At 36.7% G+C, this 23,334-nt stretch overlaps 1 protein-coding gene across 1 annotated transcript in view; it reads right to left on the reverse strand.

Moving 5' to 3' along the window:
• Positions 1-22,635, reverse strand: part of Su(Tpl) (Suppressor of Triplolethal) — a 121,155-nt gene extending 98,520 nt beyond the window's left edge. The window contains exons 1-2 of the mRNA XM_089641100.1: positions 22,277-22,635; positions 1,196-1,246 (exon numbers count right to left, since the gene is read on the reverse strand). Coding sequence (XP_089497226.1) covers positions 1,196-1,246; positions 22,277-22,408 — 183 coding nt within the window. The 5' untranslated portion in view covers positions 22,409-22,635. The remainder of the gene's footprint in view (positions 1-1,195; positions 1,247-22,276) is intronic.
• Positions 22,636-23,334: the final 699 nt, after the last annotated feature.

Consider the following 23,334-nt stretch of genomic DNA (forward strand, 5'->3'; position numbering starts at 1 on the left):
AAGTCTGAACAATTGAATCAGATTTATGTGTCTTAAATATCAATGTGGCCAGAGTTCAGTACGTACACATTATTATAAAAATCGAAAGTAACTTCTCCATGTGCACTTTTAGATACGCTATCCACTACTAGTAAAACACAAAACGAGTCCGCCATAAATAAATTATATAAAGCGACGTTTAGCTGGGCGAATTATAAACTGTATTTAATTTTACACCTTCAAAATGATTTATAGGTATAGGATATTAACAGCCTCCAATAGCGAAAAGCGGAAGAGTCCAAGATGGCCGCATTGGAAAGGAGTCTGCTATTATCTTATGAGCAGAAGAAATGCCCACGTAACTGCTTTCCCTCTCGGAGTTGTTTAGTTTATAGGTGAATACGGATACAGTATAGTAAATGCGCTAAATTCCAAACCTTGCGGTCGTGATGTATGGATTCATTTATTGCACTTAGCTTGAAATACATAGAAACTTAAAGTTGGTAATTTTAAACCCGTGGACTCGAGTCAAATTAACTATGAAATGCTTGTATTAAAGTTTACAACTAAATAATTAATAAAACTAATCTCAGTTGTGTGTCTGTACTTCCGGTTCAGAGAAATCTGTATTGGTTTCAATTTAAGGGGGACTGTTTGGTTGAACAAATTCAGACAAGCGATAAAATACCACTTACATGTGATTTTTAAATAGAAAATTATTTTAATAATTAGCTTTTTCAAATTGGAATTATAATATGAATAATTACGTTAGCAATTATAATGGTTTAGTTAATCATCTACATAATATTATGCATAAAATAGCATAACAAACGAAATAAGATAATGTGTCAGATAAGACCATATTATGATTTTACCATTGTGACAAATTCTTAGAACGGGATTAACCCCAAGTATTTATATATGAAATCTGTATAAAGTGACGTGACTGTAAAAGTAAAGGGATTTTCAAAAAGATCTCAAGAATGTGTGAAAACGTAATGTATAAAAATTGCACTTGAGACAACTAGCGACATTTAGTCAGTAAAGTAAACGTTTGTCATGCGAGTAACAAAACCAACACTAAATATTCTAAAGAAATATACGGTTAGAGTTACATACTTAGAGCACATGAATTGAAGCGTTCGGCAGAATTCAGAACCAGGATGAGAGAGGGAGGAAGGTAAAGAATAATATAAAGCTGATGTGATATGCTTACCCCGACATCGCCTGGCAGGAACTGTATTGTAGGTGTTGATCCGATTTTCCCCTGGAACAGAAAATACACATTTAATTATGTCGACAACGTCATTTATATATTGATCCAGTAAATCCATTCAATTTAAAAGTCAATATACACATACGTTGGCAGCGCCTGAAATTGCATGAAAAGAAAAAAAAACCACACACATTCAAATCTCTAATTGAAAAAAACTGAACCAACCTAACTCAATTATTAATTACTTTCATGTTTCATTATAGATGAACCCCCGTGGATAGAATAGATACAATGCACAAAACAATACATGTATATACGAGGGAACGTTTTCAAGTTCGCGGAATGGGGGGTAAGGAGTGGAAGTAAAAAAACAAATTTATTTTTCCTATTGAATATATTCACCAGCTACCCTAATACATTTTTCAGATTTTTCAATTAACTTGACGCACTTGAAGTGAAATGACACTAAACTGCGCTATATAAATGCCATGTTATTATTATTATTATATACCCTCAAAAAAAAGATTTGTCTTTGTCTAAAAAATACGCCGAAACTGCATCCTTCATTTCTTCATCACTTGAAAACGTTTTCCCACGAAGTTCTTTTTTCAAGTTTGGAAAAAGGTAATAATCACTGGAAGCCAGGTCAGGACTGTGGGGGTGGATGTGGCAAAATTTCAAAGCCCATCTTCTGCAGGGCAGCCATCGAAACACGGCTCTTGTGAACAGGCGCGTTGTCGTGCAGAAGGAGGACACCTTTGGTCAATTTTCCCCTTCTTTTCTCCTCGATGGCTTCCTTTAATTGCTCTAGAATTGAAGCGTAGTACACCTTTATCTTTGTAATCGATCAACAGGATTCCTTCTGAGTCCCAAACGACTGTCGCCATGATTTTCCCAACCGATTGTGACACCTTAAACTTCTTGGGTGGTGGGTGGTGTGCCATTCTTGTGCCACTGCATAGAGTTCTGTTTAGACTCAGGTTCATAATGATGAACTCAAGTTTCATCACCAGTAACAATTTGAGCCAACACTCCATCTTTGTATTCCCTACAGAGGTCCAAAAATGCACGAGAACACTCCACGCGCTGTTGTTTTTGAGGCGGGCGAGAGCATTCTCGGCACCTATCTTGCGCTGACTTTAGTCATGCCAAGATGGTCGTGAAGAATTTTGAAAATGGTTATATCTGATACTCCAACCATTTCTTCGAGCTGTCTCTTCTTTAGTCGGGCATCTTCTATTATTAATGTTTCGACTTATTGAATAATTTCCGGAGTGGTCACCTCGATAGGCCTTTCTGGCCGTGGGTTGTCTTCAAGCGACTCCCTGCCTTGTTTAAAGAGGGCATGCCACTTGTAAACCATAGTTTTACTTAGACAAGGGTCCCCGTAAGCGGATGACATCTCTTCCAGTATGATCGGAACTGATTTTCCTTGCTTGGTAAGGAATTTTATAGCAGCGCGGAACTCGATTATCTCCATATTCACAATTCTCCCCTTGATTGATTTGTTTGGTCGACGATAGCCCAAAGACTAATGACCTAATTACGATAAAACCCGGTATTTATACTAATAATGAGTTGCTCAATTAGTACCCAATTCAGCGACACCCCCACTAATCACCTACCTACCCATTCCGCGAACTTAATTAAGCCCCCTCGTATGTCAAAGTTCAACATAGTGTTTGCTAACAGAAATATAATGCTCACCATCCGAGTGTATGATATAGGTACCGGCATCTGTTTTCCTTACTTCATATAATCCGGGTCTCTAATGCATCCCCTACCTTAGTCCGTGACACAACGCTGCCGGACCGGGTGCCGGTATACAACAACAACTTTTGGATTATTTAGGTTCATGGTGGATTTAGGAAAGTCTATTGTAAATACGCATTTATTCAACATATTTATTATACTTTCCTCATTACTACTTCATTATTATTCATTATTAAATTTGAAAACTGTTTAACAGCATTTGAAGGTCGAACAATTTTTTTACGAACATTGATAATATAAGAATAATACAAAATTAAGATATCAACTTATTAATTCTAGTTATCAAGTTGAAATTGTAGAATTCTATTTCAATTTTAGGTTTTTCTTTTGTATATTCAATGATACTATTATTCAATTTATTTATAAACAATCTGATGCGAAATTATTATTACTCGTGACAGCTGTTTCGCCTTGTGAAGGCATTATAAAACTGTTTAATTATGCATCAACGAGGCGAAACAGCTGTCACGCGTAATACTAATTATACAGTAGAACTTGTTTATAAATAAACTGTTTTTTATAAAATAATAATTTTAAAATATTATCGTATTTTAATATCATAAAAGAAAAACCTAAAAAAAACACTTAACTTTGAATAAATTTGTTACACCTACTGTTGAACGTTTTATTATATATTTTGTAGATAGTTATTACACCGACAAAAAACTAGTATTGCTAATTTATTAATAATATCTTTGAATTATCGGAACTCCGGTTAAAAACGGGATTGCAGGCCTATAACGAATGAATTGATGGGTTTTCTGAAAAACATTTATCACGAGATATTATTCGTTATTTAGGTACTAAAAGTTTTCCAGGAAACCTGTTAATTGATTCAGGCCTGCAATCCCGTTTTAGCCGGACTACCAATAATTTAAAACGATTCTCAACAAATTGGTAATACTCCTTATTATCAGTTTATGAATTAAATACGAGTATTATGGTTATGTTTGACAGTTTGTAGTTTTTTCACGGCCTAAGTAGGTATTATCGTGATTGATTTTGGGGGCACTATGCCGTTTGCTGAAGGAGGAAGAAGCGTCACTTGTCGTAATACCCCAAACAATCAATTACGATTATACATATATTGCAGATTGTATGCAAATATTTACAGCTGGGAAAAAAAAACTTTTTGGCCTGTGACAGACCACGCTATATTTTTGTGGCTTGGCCTATTTCAGCATATCACTCGACATACATTTCCATTAGCAGTGTACACTAGTGTAGGTATAGCGCGTGTGTCGCCTACCTTACAGAAAATTCAGGTGATATTTCAACTATAACATTTCTCGAATATCGTTGGCGTAGACACTTAGATAACTAGTCTGGAGCAGTTTAATCGGGAGACTTGATACTTAAAAATACGACTTGCGAAAGCGATTACAAACGCACAAACAAAACAGAAATAAAAAGGCAGACACATTACCAGTGGCAGTATTGTGTTTTTAGCGAACTCTGAACATGCAACGTAAATACCTGGCGACCCAAACAAGATAGTGGCGTAACAATCAACCCTATCCCCGGAGCTAGTACAGTAACATTGGTAAACAAATAAAAGAACAATAAAAAACTATACCGTTCTCTCCTGGCACAAGTATTTATTTGCCTAGTACAAAGAAATAATTATAATATTAGTAATAATTAAGCTAGTCGGTATGGAACTGACGCAGGTTGTTTTACGAAATAGGAAGGGTAGGTCCTACGTCACTGTAACCGCGCAGGATTTAATGTACTTGTACATCATTGTTTATTACCTTGTTTGTTTCACGCAAATGCGTTTGTAAATCTTCATATCAACTTTCAAAACAATTAAATTATTTTTAATAATAGGTATAAGAAGTAATGCAGTTTCAATACGTTTACGTTCACAATAGTAATAAATTAACACATTAACGACTTACGTCTCAATTCTTTATGACATTTAAATTCTAACGTGTCGAGGACAATGAAAGAGGTAATACTATCAATGAAAAAGGTATGAAAGATTCAAGGAAACAATGGCTACCAGAGAAGTAGATTCTCTCAGTATCGCCCCGGTAAAAGACCACTGTCGAAACGCTCCTTGAGCAGTGCTCGGTGACCAGATCTGAAAAGTGAAGTAATTTCCAACTTTCTACATGCTCATCTCCTTCCCCACCTCACTACCTTGAGACTTATAACTGTGGTACATGCCACAATCGGAGAAGCCATAGTCCCGCTGGCTCAGGCAGTTTGGATTCTCTTGGGGTATCAACATTAAAATACCTACATACATTGTCTTTAGATTCTAGAGTAGGCAATGATTTCCGTCCGTTGGGCTCGCCAACTCTTGGTTGGTCCCGAGACTTCTCTCCCGAAACTGAGACGATTAATCTGCCGTCGAAATATGTCACGCTCTGAATGGAGTCATGTTTCTGTTCGTGTTGTTACAAGCAGATATCAACATTGTTTGTTAGCCCATTATGGATTGTGGTACGCGATGACGTACGTTCATTAATTAGTAAAATATCGGCGGGCTGGCCACTGGTTGTGTCCATACAGCGCTGGATTTATTTAAAAATGTGAATGAAGGGGTCCCAACTGCTCCCAACCGTCTGGAGCCAGTGAGACTAAGGCATCCCAATTGCGGCATGCTGTGAGACTGAAGATTCGGAGGGGAAGGAGATTAGAAGGGAGAGAAAGTAGCTGGCTATTCAGATCTGGTCACCATGCACGGCTAAAGCCATTGCAAGCAACGTTTCAAATCTGAATGATGGTCTTACACCAGGGCGATACTGAGGGTACCTTCCAATCTGGAACGTGCCGCCATTTTATTATGTCATTTTAAATTGTGAAATAACTCAAATAACACAAATTAATCAAATAAAATTTAAAAGTGCAAGCTGGGATTTGAACCGGCTACCTTCGGCTTGCTAGTCGAGAGCCTTACCGCTCGACCACCGAGGGCGTCTAATTGTTTAATATTGACTATTGACTAACTTGGACCTATAATTAACGCTATTTGTCTACCGGTCTCGAAACGTCCGTGTCATAAACTTTTCTTTTTTGGTTTAAATTTAATTTAATGTTGTTATTATTTTAAATTTACATATATGTATTTTTTAAATGATATTATTGTAAAGCTGCACATCTTGATACAGGAATGCCCTAGTGAGATGTGCAGAGCATGCTTTTTTATGTAAAAACTGTTTTTTGAATGAAATAAATAAATAAACGCGAGTTTAAATTATTGGAATATTTCTTAACTTCCTTCTGAAAGTTCCGGGCTAGCGTGTTGACAACTTCGTGATCATTTACACTGATCATTCGAATTTAAATGGGCCAGTGTACCGCTTAAATATATAATGGTTTGGTTTAAAAGGGGAAACTTTATTTAACTAGCAACAACTAACTATCGAAACACTTGATACAGAGATGATGAATCCCACCATAACTATGTCCCGTATGTTATTCTGACTTGACCTGACCCGACCCAAGAATACATGGCACCTTCCTCTATTCATCCCTTCTACAGGTCCAAACCATTCCTTTCTTAATCTTGGTGATTATCATTATACTTACATCAACCTAGTATTATTTTCGTACTTAATTGTAATAAGGTCCATACATGGTTATATCGCGCATGCGCCTCGGGGAACTTATTTCTACTGTATTTTGTCTACTTTTGTCCTTCCCCGCCTGTTCCACGTTCCACACCTCACTGCCATACTGCCAAGGTTGGCGTCAGCACATTATTGTGGACCGCCAGCCTCGGTTACTTTGACAACTTTTTTATGAACGATTACTGCATTCAGTCCACCGTTAATTGAATTTCTTGCATTCACCAGTTTTTCAATGATCTTTTCATTCTTCTTGTCACTCGCGGAAATCTTGTTAAACGTATCTACTTGCTCAAAGGTTCACCGTTCACATACTACTTTAAAAGTGTTTTCATAACCTCTGTTTCAATATAAAAAAAATAAGAAATTATCGAATTATATTTAAAATTAATCAAGAGTTTATAGTTGTTCTTACATTTTGCAAAGTGATACTATCTGTCGGCATAAACTGAACACAATAGTAAAATTATTAACCGCTATTAAAGAATCTTATTTCGAGAGTACAGTCAGGTAATAATAATTCCAACGTTTATTCCTGAAACTTTCGCCTTTGCCTTTCGTGTTTCGTGACGAAGTAAGAGTTGCACCGCAGCGTATTAAATGTCGTAACGTTATCATAACTTATAACATCGTTAACATTTCGGGATAAACAGGGTTTTCCAATAAGAGGCGTTATTTTGATATTCAAAGAGCTATCGAGAGATGATTAATGATTTTTTATGGCCGGAATTGGATGGTATTGATCTGGACAACGTTTACTTTCAACAAGACGGCGCTACGTGCCACACAAGCAACGAAACCATTAATCTTTTAAAGGGAAAAGTTTCCGGACCGTGTTGTCTCTCGAAGAGGTGATCACAATTGGCCACCGAGATCTTGTGATTTAACACATTGCGACTTCTTCCTTTGGGGCCACGTGAAAGAGAAGGTCTACGCCAACAGCCCAGCGTCGATTCAAGACCTCAAAGATGGAATTCGTGAGGCTATCGAGGACATAAGGCAGCCACTTTGCGATTTGGTTATGGAAAATTTCATGGAAAGGATATGGTCCTGCAGGCGTGGTCGTGGTGGTCATTAGACTGATGTTATTTTTCACTATTAACGGCATACCTTCCTCTTTATAATGAAATAAAAATTCGATCATTTATATTAAAAATGGCATTTTTCTTTGAATATCAAAATAACACCTCTTATTGGAAAAACCTGTATTATAAATGTATTGTGTATCAATATCCGCCTTTTAATGGGATTGCCATAAATAATGACCGATGTTTACAACATTAGTAAGGATTGACTTCTGTGACAAGGAATTGCAAATTGAATACACAAATGAAACATTTTTCCAAGCTCTGCGTGCCTGACCTGACGATGTAGGTACACTGGCCGAAAAGATGACTCTCTAGTTGGTTGAGGAGAACAATACCCTAAAAGTTAAACAACATAATATGGGAACGCACATATAATAAAATAATCAAATCACACCCGTGATTGGGATAAAGAAACGGTTTTGATATAAATTATCAATTATAAGAAAATAACCACCGAGAACCAGTAAAACTAGGCATTTGAAGGAGGCTACCTATGTCCAAAGGCTTTGAAGAACAACAAAAACTCCTGGCTAACAACAGCATGAAGTTTATCGATAAATAAGTATTTTTAAAGCTTCATAGAAAAACAGACAGCACATAAAACCTTCGGATCGTGACATTTGGGAAGGGGTCTGGTGTCGATTATGTTAATTAGCTTGGTGCTTTGAGTGAAGCAATATAAGGCCAGCCACAATAACAACATTGTCATGGGTTGAAAAAGAAGCAGGAATCTGCAAGTACGCGCGGAATAAAAGAGAAATTCCTGGCGGACAACACCAGGCAAACAGGCGGGACAGGATATCTGCAATCGGCACTGAGTGTTGGTCGGTTTCACACATTCTATAATGTAAAGTATTCAGTATGAGTATACCGAGATTTGATACGGCGTCTACTGGGATTGGCACAATGTAAGAACCGGTCAGGCAGCTTGGTAGCGAGCCTTTCTGTACGACCGCGACGGACTTTTTGGTAGATTGTTTGACTGTGTGCCCGTCGTGTCCACGTACAGGTATCGTGTAGTTGAGGTATAAGAGTTTATATATACATCTGTAGTATAGCCATGCGCCACTACACGGTATAGGTCACCGTGCAGGAGGTTAACAACTTTTACCAAAACCTTCACTTACCCAGGACCCTGGCGCTGGGCGGCGATATGAAACATGGACATCCCCAGATCGCTGATAATACCTATTATAATCGACTCCAGATTATGACCAAAGAAAAGACGGGAAACTGTTAACTGTTAGTCAATGTACTGCTGTTCAGGAGTCGGTTGTAACGCCTTTTCAGTAAGGTTTGTATAAACATGCGAGACTGTTACAACTCAGCTATTAGCGGAAAGACCGTTTTATTATTGATCAGGGAAAATATCAGCACGCAAATCACGTAAACTGTGAGAAGGCTATAAAAGCTAAAAGGCTATGTTAAAAAAAACTATTTGTTTCATTGTCAACTTTCAAATAATGATTATTAAAGTGACTGAGAACTCTAGCCGGCAAAATGATAAATGATCTTTTTGAAACCATAATCACAAAATTTCTCATTTTTATTACTAAAAATATTTTTTTTTACCGTGTTCACAAATCGTAAATAGTCTGTAGTGGATGCAAATAGCGGTCTTTGCTTCTGTAACCTCCTTTATAATTATAGCCACTGAAACTGTTAAAACGCCAAATACAATGACATGCACATCGTGAATTTTGTATACTATCGAGGTGATTTTTCACAAAAACGGAGCTATAAAAATTATCCAATTGTTATTACTAGAGATTGAGGTTCGAAAATATATCATGGTATTTTTATACATATATCAAAATTCAAATATTGACATATTGTACCCAACATTTATTATGCGTATCAAAATCAACAAACAGTTATTAGATATTTGATTTGTGTTCATGACATCGTGTTGTAATCAATTAGCATTGTTTAATGACCTATTTTTAAAACATAATTACCGCGTTTGTTCCTTTGGTTATGTTAAAGAAATATTATTTATCGTCACTTAAATTCATCGATAACAAAAAATGAGCTAACTTTACTATTAAATAAGTACATATTAGGAAAAAATAAAAATAAAATTTATAAAAAGAGTAGAAGAAAATTTCAACGTGCATAAAATAAAACAATTTGACAAGTGCTACGGGTAAAATAATGTCAGTAGCTAATAATGGATTTGTCATTATTTAAGAAATTTATGTTTTACGCAAATGGTTAGCCGCTTCAGTCAATGTATTTGTATTAATCGAGTAACAAACGCCAACACTTAAACTGAACGCAGAAGTAATTTAAGCAAACATTTGCCAGAGTCACTAAATAAATAATAATAAAAGCACTGAAGTTCGAATAATATATACAAATAGAAGATTTATTTGAATATATTACATGGATATGGGGACTAGGAAGGTGGGAAGTAAGTTTCAATTCTGAACGGTGGTGTAACACCAGGGCGATACTGAGAGTATCTTCCACTCTGGAACGCATTATTTTAAATGAACAGATTGTGAAATAACAAAAACAGCGACCTCCGGATTGCTAGTCGAGGGCCTTACCCCTCGACCAGGGAGGCCGTCGAACACTAGATATAAAATATTATCAATTATACAATTATAAGGAAAGGCAATGCTCTAGAAAGCTTATCGCCTGAAACAACAAACAACAAGTTAAAACTAATATTACGACCAAAGGTCGACGTGTCGGTAATACCCCAACATAGCGATACAACAAAGCAAAAACTAAGACAGACAAAATAAACATAAATAACCGGCAAAGTAACTATGGCGGCTGGTCGCTTTTTGCGCTAACTGGCTAATATTGTTAAAATGAATATTTATTCTTTAGTAATTTGTACTTTAAGAACAATATTTTATATTTTTATTTAGTGCCGCTGACGAGCGGTGAACAACGGCGTCATGAAATTAGCAAAACTTCCTGCGTCTGGAATTTGTAAGCAAAAACATTTTTCAGCTTACTTAGTAATTTCCATCATCACTATGGAGCTTTTTTAATAACAGTTTAAATACAAAAGTAAACAGGAATGAGTTCCATGTTCGTTTAAATTGTTCAACAATTTTTCATTCATTAGAAACATTCGAAAGGTTCCCGTTAAATGTCGATTCGAAGTTCGTTTCAGCTTTTGAACAAATTATGAACAGCAAAAGAGGATAACTAGCATGTGGTTAAGCATGTCAAAAAAAAGTCTGTTTCCCTGTACATTTAAAAGGTTGATGAATTTATAACTAACTGTAACTTTGACAACAAAGTGAGTAATGTTCAGCTATACAAACAGTGCATTATTTTTATATTGTGACACTAATGATTGGAATTCCTGCAACCCGAGTTGTTATGGAAAATAGTTTACGAGATAAGATAGTCAAATTGTGAAATGTTGAAGACTCGTTCCTAATATATACGTTGAAGATATGACAATAAGATAATAATAGTGTATGCATTTTGCAATTTATCAAGCTTTCTGGCATTTGCGCGTATCGTATCCTGTGGTATCCAGTTTTATAATTGTTTATCTGCAAAATAGGAAGGTTATTAAATGATTTATAACGACAGTCGCCTTACGACACGCAATCATTGCAATAGAAGTTTAGTCCTCAGGACAACAATATTATCTATTTTTTTCCATTTGAAACGGATAAAGAGATAAGAAAGATTACAAGGAAGTTCTACAAAACTTGGACAAAAGAAAGTCCTATTAGATTTAGATCATTAGACCTTTCAGTTATCAGTTGTCACCAAACATAAAACTAACGTAACCTATAAATTGGCGTAATGTCCAATGTGGGCGTAAAATTAAGTGTTACAACCGACTTACAACGGCATAACACTAATACTTATTTTTATTACCGAGAGACTTAACAATCGCCATTAAATTAATGATTTACCTGGAAGAGAAATTTCAAAACAGAAAATAAAAGCAATTGATCTATCCTTGTTTAGTTATCAGAACTGACTTCCAAAACTTCTCTACTTTTATCGGCCTCACAATATTCCTAAAATTGAGGATGCAATTGTCCCTCTTGGTCCAAGCAGTTTTTTTATGTGAATACCGCACAAGTTTTCTTTTATTTATTTTTTGGAATAACTTAATGAGTAAAACCTCGAATCGCTATATGTAATTATTAAAGACAATATTAGCGATTCTTAAACGAAAATTTGACACAGAAAAATCAGAAAAAGATACGGTCACATCTAGGATATGAACCCAGGACCCTCGTCCTGCCGGAACGCATGTCCCTCTACGTACCCGTGAATACCCAACCGCGCCCAATTGTCTGGAGCCAGGTGGGCCAGAGATAGGAAGAGGAAGGTCAGGAAGTATCTGGCTATTTAGATCTGGTCATCAAACACAGCTAAGGACAATTCAAACAACGTTTAGATTTGGAATGGTGGTATTTTATCAGGGTGATAACTACCATTCTCTTGAGACAGCGATACTCACACTAAATATATGTTTGTTTAGTTGCATTATTAATTTGCTCTGCGAGTTTTATTCCCCGTCAAGATAACATATTGCAGACTGGGTAAACATTTTCCCTTCAGACAGAGGGACGAGATGGCAATGAGACGGTGAGCAAATACAGCCGAAACAATGCTTATTGAAGGTACAAAATACGTGTACGTTACGTATTCGTAACGAACACACAGAACTAAGCTGTGACGTTGGGATAGTGTGTTCAAATGTATAGAATTGAACTAATTTGCAACAATTACTGTTTTTGTACTGAGAGTATATTATACTCTAGAACGTGTCGCAAATATACAAAAACGCTGAACATTGGGTCTGTGAAAGCAGACGACTCGAGAGAGAAAATGTAGTGGTAGGTATATTAGCAAGTGTTCCATAGTATAAGATACCCTAGTCTCGCCTTGATGAGAGGCCAACACTGAAATGACTATAGCTCTGTTTTGTGATACATATGATTAGTAGTCCCGCTGGCTCTGATCAGCTAGGACTCCGACTGAAGCCTGGTTGAGATTAAGGAATCAGTATCTGACCCCCTTCGGCGTAGTGATACAGCAAACGGCGCCTCTTATCACCGACTGATAGCAGACGAGAGATAAGAGGAATGCAGAACGCATCGGGTAACGTGGCCTGCATATTGATATGCTAACGCCATCCCGTCTAACTAATTAACAATACGTACAACCGACGGATAGATTAGATAAATATCTACACATCGGAAACATTGCAGGGAAATCGCAGTCGGATATTTGAAACGTACCTATATAAACCAAAACTTGAACGCTAGGACGAAGTAGACAAAATGCCAGTATTAGACATTACGAATGCGAAGAAGTTATGAAAGGATGCTTAGAACCAACATTAACGGTACTGGTTGTGGATTTTCCAATCCAGGCCGCTCGCAATCGCCATCGGAAGTACATACATTGGTCGACGTTCTTATTCGTGAGTCTCGTCGAAGGTACATACTCACATATGTCAAACGTCATTCCACTTCGAGTGACTTCGTCGAGAATTGAGGCAAAATTCCCATTTTCTACAGAATTATTTTTCTTTGCAAAGAACGAGATTCGACGACGTAGCATTTCTGTCGCAAAATTGAACAAAAGAAGTCGAGGATGCACCAGGAAGGCATGGCACGATTAACCGAATCAAATACTCGAGTCAGGTCATGTCAAGAGGCGATAGACCAAGAGTGTGTATAAAATACTCGAGTCAGGTCATGTCAAGAGGCGATAGACCAAGAGTGTGTATAAAATACTCGAGTCAGGTCATGTCAAGAGGCGATAGACCAAGAGTGTGTATAAAATACTCGAGTCAGGTCATGTCAAGAGGCGATAGACCAAGAGTGTGTATAAAATACTCGAGTCAGGTCATGTCAAGAGGCGATAGACCAAGAGTGTGTATAAAATAAGACTTTCATAATTGTTTGGCAGTTCATCTCTACCTCAGGATAGTTAATTAAATGATACCCTTGCATTAATATTATCTTTAACTAGTTAACAAAATAGGTAATCTTCACCCTGCATGCAATCTGTCCATGTTTGCTATTTCTCCGTTTTTCAAAGTGAAAAATCACCTCAACACGTTCACGGGCAGTGAGACACCCTATTGCACTATTTTTTTGTATTAGATTTTTGCGATTGCTCTAGCATTTCCGTCATGATACGTACCAACCAACACCATCAAGAGCGACGCGAATGCTCTAGCAGACGTATCTCAATACATTTGACGCGTATAGCATACGCGACCACGCGGGGTACGCCGGGCGAGCTGTAGGGGATGGGGTAAACACTGTTTTATCTTTGTGTGCAGAAAAGGTCTCATGTGACAGTAAGCGATCTGTGGTTGTGTCAGCAGTGACAGTAAGAAATAGACTACCTATATTTTATAAGGATAAAGCAACTGCTCAAGCATATCTGACAAAAAAACTCAATAAACTTCGAATGCTATAGCATCCGCGACATAATTAAACTATCCAATGCGGATGCTATAGCATGCTCGTCCGGGAACGTGTTTAGGGCGCTTTCGTTACTTTGGCAACGACGTGTGTGATGTGTACATAATATATTATAAATTAATGTATTTTGATATAAAAATACTTAAATTCAAGCCAATATCATCACACAGTTGAATAATTCCGGATAAGCAAGGTCGCAATGCATGTAATAACATTTATTTGAATTGAATTTATTCAAATTAAAGCTTCTCAACCACATATAAACGAATGGCATGGATAATAATAATAAGTTTTCGCAATAACTCTTTCTTGTTTTGGTGAGTACTAAAGTAGTAAATTTCCCAGCTTATCGTCCGGACAATAAAATTGAAGTCGAGTACCTACCTACATTATTTGAAATCTGAATTTCGACAACAGCGCACCGAAAGCGGTTATGACAATCGAAACGATAACGTAATAACATTGCTGCAAAATTAATGTGAAAAACGTATTGCAATAACATCTATGGAAAACAAATGAGAGAAAGATACTGTAATAATAAGAATGTAGTAGTAAATGTTTAAAAGATATCGGGCGTCTGAGAGGCAGAGAAGTCTATTTGTTCCACGGGCAATCGTTGTAAATAAAATGACTTCATTTTTATTTATTATGTAAAAATGCATTGCCTTTTTAAATGTGATGATATTTATTGCATCCATAACAATGTTTAGAGTAAGAAGATAGATTTCCGGAGGTTGCACAAATTATTGAAAACGAGCGATTTTTGCTATGCATAGGATATTAAGGTATCGTGAAATTAAGTTGAGACTAATATTAATTAGGTATCATTATTTTCTATGATACAGAAGTTCTTAAAAACGTAACGAAAGTTCTTTAAAAAATGTCTAGTTAATGAACACAAATAGCTCTTCTACTGTCTTCTGTTTCAATTATTATCATTTGTTGGTGAAGTACGAAAATACGCGTGTTGGTTTTTTATTGTATTTTTAAATAATATTCTGGGCATGTTTCCAGAGACAAAGATGTTTGGAAATGTTCTTTTCCGAATTCTTACCAGGAATAATTATTGTGAATTAGCAGGATTTTATGTGCAACCATATTGCAAGGGACGCTATGATAACATTTAACTTATATAGTGTTATTTTACCTGAAGGTACGATAGTTAACATATCTCTTAATAGTATGAAATAAAGTCGCTATCCTCATCAGCCTGTTTGTGCGCTTAGTTCTTCTCCAAACTACCGAAAAGTTTTTGGTAGGGTTTTAACTATCATTTAGAGAATTTCTTCCGGAAGGTTTATATATATATAATACATGCAAATTATATTTATAATCAAGACGTAAAAAATATATTTTCGGGCGCTTGCATTGCTAACCTTAAGAGATACATCAAAATAATGTACTACGGAATAGCATATCTTTAAAAGGTGTACAGAATGATATATGTTTATCTCCTAATGATAACCCCTAGCAACGCCGGCTACAATTAGTTTATATATTGTTTCAGGAGCTCTTTTCTTATAATTACTTCTAATATTTGAAATAACCAAAACATGCTAAATAATACATAAGATTTTTATTTATTTACGCCGCAGTAGGCTTTTACATGAAGTAAATATAAATAATAATATAAGTAACACAGTTGTGTTAACTCGGTATTTGTTGTACATTGTAACAATGGTAAAGCAAGTACATGGTATTGATTTATAAAATAAATAAAGTTATATCACGTTCAAGTTACATTTGAAACAATATAGACAACTTATTTCTTTAAAATAAGATTAACTAATTTGATTTTGCCACATTTTGTGAGACAATAACGGGTCTAGATGTATTGGAATATCGATATAGGTCTTAGATCTAAGTCACTGGTTATAATTATGAATCTTAGTTGCAAGCCAAAAATATTTTTGTACAGGGCAAAAATAGGGCTAACACTATAACCACTATTAAATAAGTATTTAAAACTTGAAGTATTTTATTACAATAAATATAACCGACAATGTTTAAAATGAATTGCATTGCCATTTAAATGTTAATAATACGCAAATACGTTACAAGCCTCACTAGATGATATTTGTTCCGAGACGGGTATGTTCGTTTTTCGGAAACGCTCAACGACATCTAACGTGTTTTTTCAAAGGAATGAATTAATTTTCAAAAAACACCGCAGGGCAAGGATCCGAGAACAATATGCAACGGAATCCGTAACGCGTAGTCATGCATGGATTGGGTTGCACCTGGCGAGCCGCACGAGTAGTGGGGGGCAGTAGAAGGACAACGACCCCTCAAGCACGGCCCGGGTCGGCTGGATACGTGCGGGGGAGGCCCTGCACGGCAAAGGGGAAAGACCACCAAGAGATCAAAATGATTCACGGAACATTTGATCGGTACTTTTCACTGCGGGGGTTCGGTTTGCTCGGCTTTCTTGTTGGGAAGAGTCCAAACTGGCGAGACTTGTGTTACAACCCCTAGTGACTGCAGTCAGCTGAGCAGGAGCCGGGGGTGGGGTGATTGTAGTACTCCCGGAAGGGGCGCCAACTCAGATCAAACATCTCTGGGGTTACGTCTACGGAGATTTTAATCACTGAAAGTACTGCGCACGAGCACCGGCATTGTATTTGAATCTGCGCACATATCTACCTACAGTTCTCGTATTTTGACATTTAAAATTGTTTGACTTTTGGCATGTTGCTTTTCCCCTCCCTACTTATACAATTATTCAACTTTTCGATCTCTGCAGTGGCAAGTTTGCTCCTCGGAAAATGCTGAAATGCTTCTGCGCTTTTTCCGCGTCTTTGAATGTTCGATTGAATGTATTAATTCTTATTTCACCCCTTTCACACCCCACCCGCTAGAACCCTAATTGGGAAAAACAAAATGGCGCTGAATGGCCATTTGATGACTTTGTCACACGTGAATTTCTGCGAGACAACTGGGCCTTTAGGAGTTTGAAAATTTGGGTAAAAAAAGATCTCGATGTAGAAAGGAGGAATGTCATTTTCCTTATTGACTAAGCGTAGCGAAGTCCTGTTTTGGCTCGACCACTTTGCATTTCGTCTGTCTGTAAATGTGTTAAAGCGAAGTCCTGTTTTGGCTCGACCACTTTGCATTTCGTCTGTCTGTAAATGTGTTAAGATGGTAGACGGGTTTTATAGTACATTTTATTCCGCCAGAGCGCACGAGCGTTGTGACAGTTGCGAGCTGTCAAGTCGGGGTAATGGACCCTACTCTAAGTCTACTGTTATATTACTTATTGTCATGATAATACGTTATTGTCACTAATATCTATCTCAAATAACAATTTATAAGCAACACCAACAAGTATATCGCACCAAATTAATGATTGGGTACTTTTAAAAAGAATTGGTAGAAAAATCATTCGTTTTACTTGGCGGAGAAATTCAATCTAATACCCAGCCTCTGAGATAAAAACAGAGCTATTTTCCGGAATGTATTATTATTCCAAGAAGATCTACAATAAATTACTATTTTTGAAGATCCTTAGGGAGAAAACAGGATCCAAACTTATTTTGCGCATCCGAAAAAGTTTTTCGATTTCGTTTTGATAGCGGGTAGGTACCTTTACCTACGTAGGGTATTATAAGATAATTTTATACCTAGTATAAGTATAGGTATACCACTGATCGATATATTGTAATGCCTCCCTCTTTCTCACAAAAGAATAAATACAAGAGAAAGAGAGGTTACAACGGAATTCTCATCGGTAGGACAAGGGGTACTACACTCCCAGATGGAAGCAGAAAGGGTCCACCTGCTCCCCGGGGACCCCATCAACACGTGTGCACGTGTACTGGACCAAGTAATGGGCGTTTCTAGTACTACAGCAGTCAACAATGACGTGGGTTTTTTTACTGAATATTTTGGACTTGCCAAGAGCAAGCATTATTAATTCACCCAAGAAAATGTACAGTACAAAAAAGGGAATAATTCCCCAGATAATATAAAATATTCAGAAAGTAGAAGAAAGAAAAACACTTCCCTGTTAGTGCTCTTTTACTCTTGAAAAAAGATAATGGACTTCGCGATTCTTACGAAATACTCTATTTTAATAGCATTTTCAACATTGTTACATATTTACATTTACAGGTATTGTTTTCAATTTAAAGATAACAAATATTTAGGTTGGATTTAAAATAAATATAGGCAAACAAATACTTGATAAGAGGAGAAGGTGTTATGGCCACTCGAACCGAGATTTATCGCAAAAACAAAAATATCGACGGGTCACCCGTTAATGGCAATATTATCTTTTATTTGTGACCTATTTTAAACATATATATAGATTGGTACCTAGCTAAAGAATTGGTATTTTACCTTTATTGAAAGAATGTTCCAAGTATAAATTTGCATCCTTTCGTGGCCTACCTAAATGCTAAGTACGCCTAAATGTCATACACATAAGTTGTTAGTAAGTCAAGGTTTATACTAGATATAAAAATGTTATTTTTTGTAACTAAATAAAAACATACAACAAAATAACTGACGAAATTTTCCATTTAAGGCGATCCACATCGGCGTGTGAGGGTGCGTATAAACAGGACGAAATTTGAGCGAGTCGAACCACGAATTATGGGTAAAGAACGAAGCAACCTTTCGTTGGCGTTTCGCACCGTTTGTGGTTGCTTCGTTTTTTACCCATTATTTGTGGCTCGGCTCGCGGTAAATTTCGTAAAACTGTATCCGAAAAGGGGGTCGTAAGTAGGAAATTTTAATATGCTTGATAATTTATTTTTCCAGGCTTAATAATAATACTTATCATATACTCGCAGCATTTATAATATTTGTAGGCGATCAAATTCAAACCAAAAACACATCTTTACACACCTTTCTTCGCTCGTCATATACGCCTCGTTTTACCATACATAAGTATATGATTCACTTGATCGTGTCGTGCCTTCCTTGAGTTGCTTCTCCTTACACCCCTTTCTTAGTCCATCACATACCATATCAGTAAACAAATTATCTAATGTATGTTTTTTATCTGGGATTTTGCAAACACGGCGCGTGAGATTACAGCGGAGTGGCAAATAAACCCGGCTGAAAAATGCGGAAGACAAGTCAAAACGAAAACACGTATGGATACATTAGCGAAAATGTTTCTAAAACTCTACCCTTTTAATACCAGGATATTTAAATGGTCACGATCGAGATTGCCAATTTCATTTAAAACGGTAAAAAATCCCCACGCTATAGTTAAGAATAAAATATTTAATTTTATATAATAGCCTATTTTCCCAATGATGAAATACATATTTTCAAACTTCTTCAAAAGGCATTTTAATGTACAGCTTTTTACATATAATGACCTCCCTCAAATCAAATTCTCCACTTTAGAAGCAAATTTTAAAATAAAGTTTGTAGAGCTGTTAGAAAAGTCATCTGGGTACGGATATTTTTTATTTAGATTCAAGGTCGCATATTATAATCTGCCATTCCCGAAGCAAAGGGCAGGTGGGCTGCGAAATGTTTGGGATCGCATTACCTGTTGTACACCGGGAAACTCATTGTACCTATTAGAATCTGAAACCTTACAAGACAGATGTCCCAAATTAGAAAAAAACTTTTACAACTTCGGCGAAAGGAAACAAAATCAAATCAAAAAGAGAGAAAGCTATTTTGTAATAAATTTCATTCATTCATTCCCGTTAGAGGTCTTAAGAGTGTAACCAAATAATTATCATAAATTAGTCAATAGTTTATCACTCTAATTATCGAAGTGGCATAGTTACCGCAACTTTAGGATCGAGAAAGTGGTCAAAATAGTTACTAGGCGATAATAAAAAGAATACTACGAAGCGTGGAACATTCCAAGTGAAGTAATTCTGAACAAGCTGATAATATTGTATATATAACCAATTTGCGCCGGTGTAACATGTATATGAATTCACTTTTGCGCTATCCTGCTCGCCTAGTAAGTAGCCTAGGCGCAAGTACGAGTATCGATCTATTTCCTTAGCATTTTATGTATATTTTTACTACATTATAATTTATATAATCTCCGCTGGCACGCTGTTTAAATAACAATAATGGTTTTTGCATTGAGTTTATTTATCTTTTTTCTAAGGAGAACTGAAATGAACAATGAACATGGGAATGTCAGGTAGGTATAACCTACACACCGTGTGTATGGAACTGTATTTCGGTCGAACCTGTCTACAATACTACCTAATTCTACATGTGGTGTCATGCAGATAACGAGCAGCCCCACTATCAACCAGCCCCGTGACTCCCCCAATTTGCAGCGAGTCATTAATTTCACATTTGATTTATTCACGGTTGTCGAAAATAACCAGCTCGGTTAAACTGCATTTTTTTAGCGGGGGCGTAACTTTTCTTTTCGACAACTTTCTACCATTAAATCTTGATTCGGTATTCTTGGTCAGGATGGGAACGACACTTCATATTATAATACATACATTTATCGTAATATTATTTTTTATGACGAGCATTAACAATCTACCTTAGTAGACATCTTTCTTGCTTATTTACATTCATTGCCTTGAAGGTGATTTATTATTATAACTGATCTAAGATAGATTTAGGTTTATTTGAATTTCTAGTTTTGATTTTTCTTGGAAGGTATATATTTGTTTATACATTTCTACGCGGAAACTTAACTGGTTTATGGAACTCAGTGAACACGCAATATACCAAAAAAGTGTATGGAACTGTTTTTTTTTTCGAATAAAGTAAATTAAATTGTAATATAGGTAAGATCACGGAAGTATTAAATCAGAGAGGGAGGTACTTACGTTATCACACAAAATACGAGAGGAACACTTATGTATAATGGTAGACCGAGAAGATTAAATAATTAAGATCGCTCGCTGATCGCTCGATCCCGGAGCGATATGGTGTGGTGTGATATACCTATTAATAGTAGGCCAAGCCCGCATAATGTTTAAGTATGAGGTTGTATCTCTTATTTGTGCACCAAGAAAAGAAACCACAGTTTGTGTACTTTATTATTTTGTATAATATGCTATTCACGTGTCTCTAAGTCACAATAAAAGTGAGCATAAAAATAAGATTGCGAAGACTCGAGTGGGACTGAATAAAGTAATATTTATGCTACAACGGGCAGTAGGTCACGGAATGTTTGAGAATCGATGGAGCAGTTCGGATAAGTAGGTAATTGGATATCGTGTCCAATTCCTACATCGAAAGTCACATCGGCTAGGAAATATAAATAAAATTACTTATCGCGTCATCAGGAAATATTATTGAAAGTTACCCAGAAATTGACTGCGACCAGATTGACGCACATAGATAAAAATTACACATTATTACGTCGGCTCATTTGGCGAGCGACGGCTAAATAATATTATTCTTTGTGTTTGACAGGACACTCAATTTTAGACAATGTTTAAATAGGCGATCATGTGTAAAAAAATAAATAAATTAATCTTCGATAACAAGTTTTTATATCGAGTAATGCACGCGCTAGTACCGTGATGGTTGTCAATTTAAAACATGTATTATATTTTTATAAAAGAAGTCGTGTTTTCCGTCGGTTTGAAAGAGAGTAATATTTCTGATCAGTAGATTGAGAAAGAGGTACCAGGGAGCCATATCTTTGATATGGAAGACGGTTAGAGATGCTTTACTAGCCCCAGCCACAACAAAGTAGTTCACTGGGTGGCAGTGGAATATTCCTAATAAAAAGTAGATAAAATTGCAATATTACGAGTGTGTGATCTCGGAGGAAACACGATATGGATCGTGTGTCTGGGTAGATAATTAATCGCAGTCATAACCTATGAAACCATTGTGTAACTGAAATGTGAGTGTGAAATTTCCGGTCCGCTGATAGACATGTCGAGCTGCGATTTCAGTCCTCGAAGCATTAGATTGCGTCTCTAGCTGGTGTCGGGCTGATGAAATGCGAGTGTCCCTTGTCCGCAGGAGAAGGAGAGATCAACAAATCCCATAATCGACACTTGTTGACGTGGCGTGCCTTGTAAATAGAAGAAAACGTATAAGGCAGAAAGACACGAACAAGTCGATTAAAAATGAGAATGTACCCTTTTATTAGATAGCCATTAAACGGGTGAAGCGATGTTTAGTTTTGCAATAAGGCAAATTTGTCATAACATGGCGACTTGGCGATGTCTTTCTACTGCAGGGGCACCAACGTCTCCCGTCTCGAGGTTGCTTTCGAGATGGAAGAAAGATACTCACCTTATTTCTTATGAATTCCTCGATAGATCTCAGGGCGGAATCCGTCAATTTCACCATCACTAGGTCCTTATTATCGTGATTATTCGCTTCTGAGGACAACCCATACTGAACACCTGCTGGCAAGGCCGCCATTATTTCTTAGCACTATTCGCACTCGGACCAGCTGACGTCGGCGCTAGTCAACACAGATCAGACACTCATTTTTTATATATTATATCACAAATCACAACCGAGTATTATAAAATAACTATTAAAATAAAAGAAAAAACTAAATATTTGAACATTTAACCGCGTTTGACTATTCACATATGTCAGAATGTACGCGATGGTAGCACTCCGCGGCGCGCAGAGCGACACTGGCGACGCGGACGGCGCTGCGGGGAAGCTCCGTTGGCAGGAAGCGACCCTAGCGACGGAGTGCTGGCGATTTGACTCGACAATCAAGTCAGCTGTTTTGCGCGCCGCGCCAAATTCAAACTCTTTTTGCCATGTAAACTGGTATAATATAAATATAGTAGCGCCAGCAGCACCTTATGATAAATAAGCCAAACTACTTTATGTTACGATATAACACAGCACCTGCCTTTGATATACATTAGATTTATATGTGAATATGAAGTAAATATAGTAACACGAATATGCACTTTACTTTGAAAAAATACATGTTTTGAAAAAATTAAAAATAATAATATTTAAAAAATACATCGATGTGTGTTATGTTTATTATCTGGCTATTTTTAGATTATAAAGAAAAGTGTCTCTGGCGAACCCAAGGCGGGTGCGGGCGGTGTGGATTTAATTGTAAACAAATGTAAAGTTTTATTCAGAGATTAATGAAATTTTGCACACTTCACCTATAAAACAAGAGGAATTCTTTATTTGATTTCGAAAAACTCTGTGTATATTTCGGGAAACGCCGGGGACTTCAGCTAGTCATGAATAGTTTTTATATCATACGGACAAAATGATATAGTCTTTTTTGGACATCTATGTAATAAATGCAGAAGCAAATGCAATGCTAGAGCAGCTCCCTGCTTTCCTGCAGCGGGCCAACCAAT

Source organism: Hesperophylax consimilis, chromosome 2, assembly GCF_061612785.1.
Source record: "Hesperophylax consimilis isolate HC1 chromosome 2, BYU_Hcon_1.0, whole genome shotgun sequence".
In the NCBI taxonomy this organism is placed as follows: domain Eukaryota; kingdom Metazoa; phylum Arthropoda; class Insecta; order Trichoptera; family Limnephilidae; genus Hesperophylax; species Hesperophylax consimilis.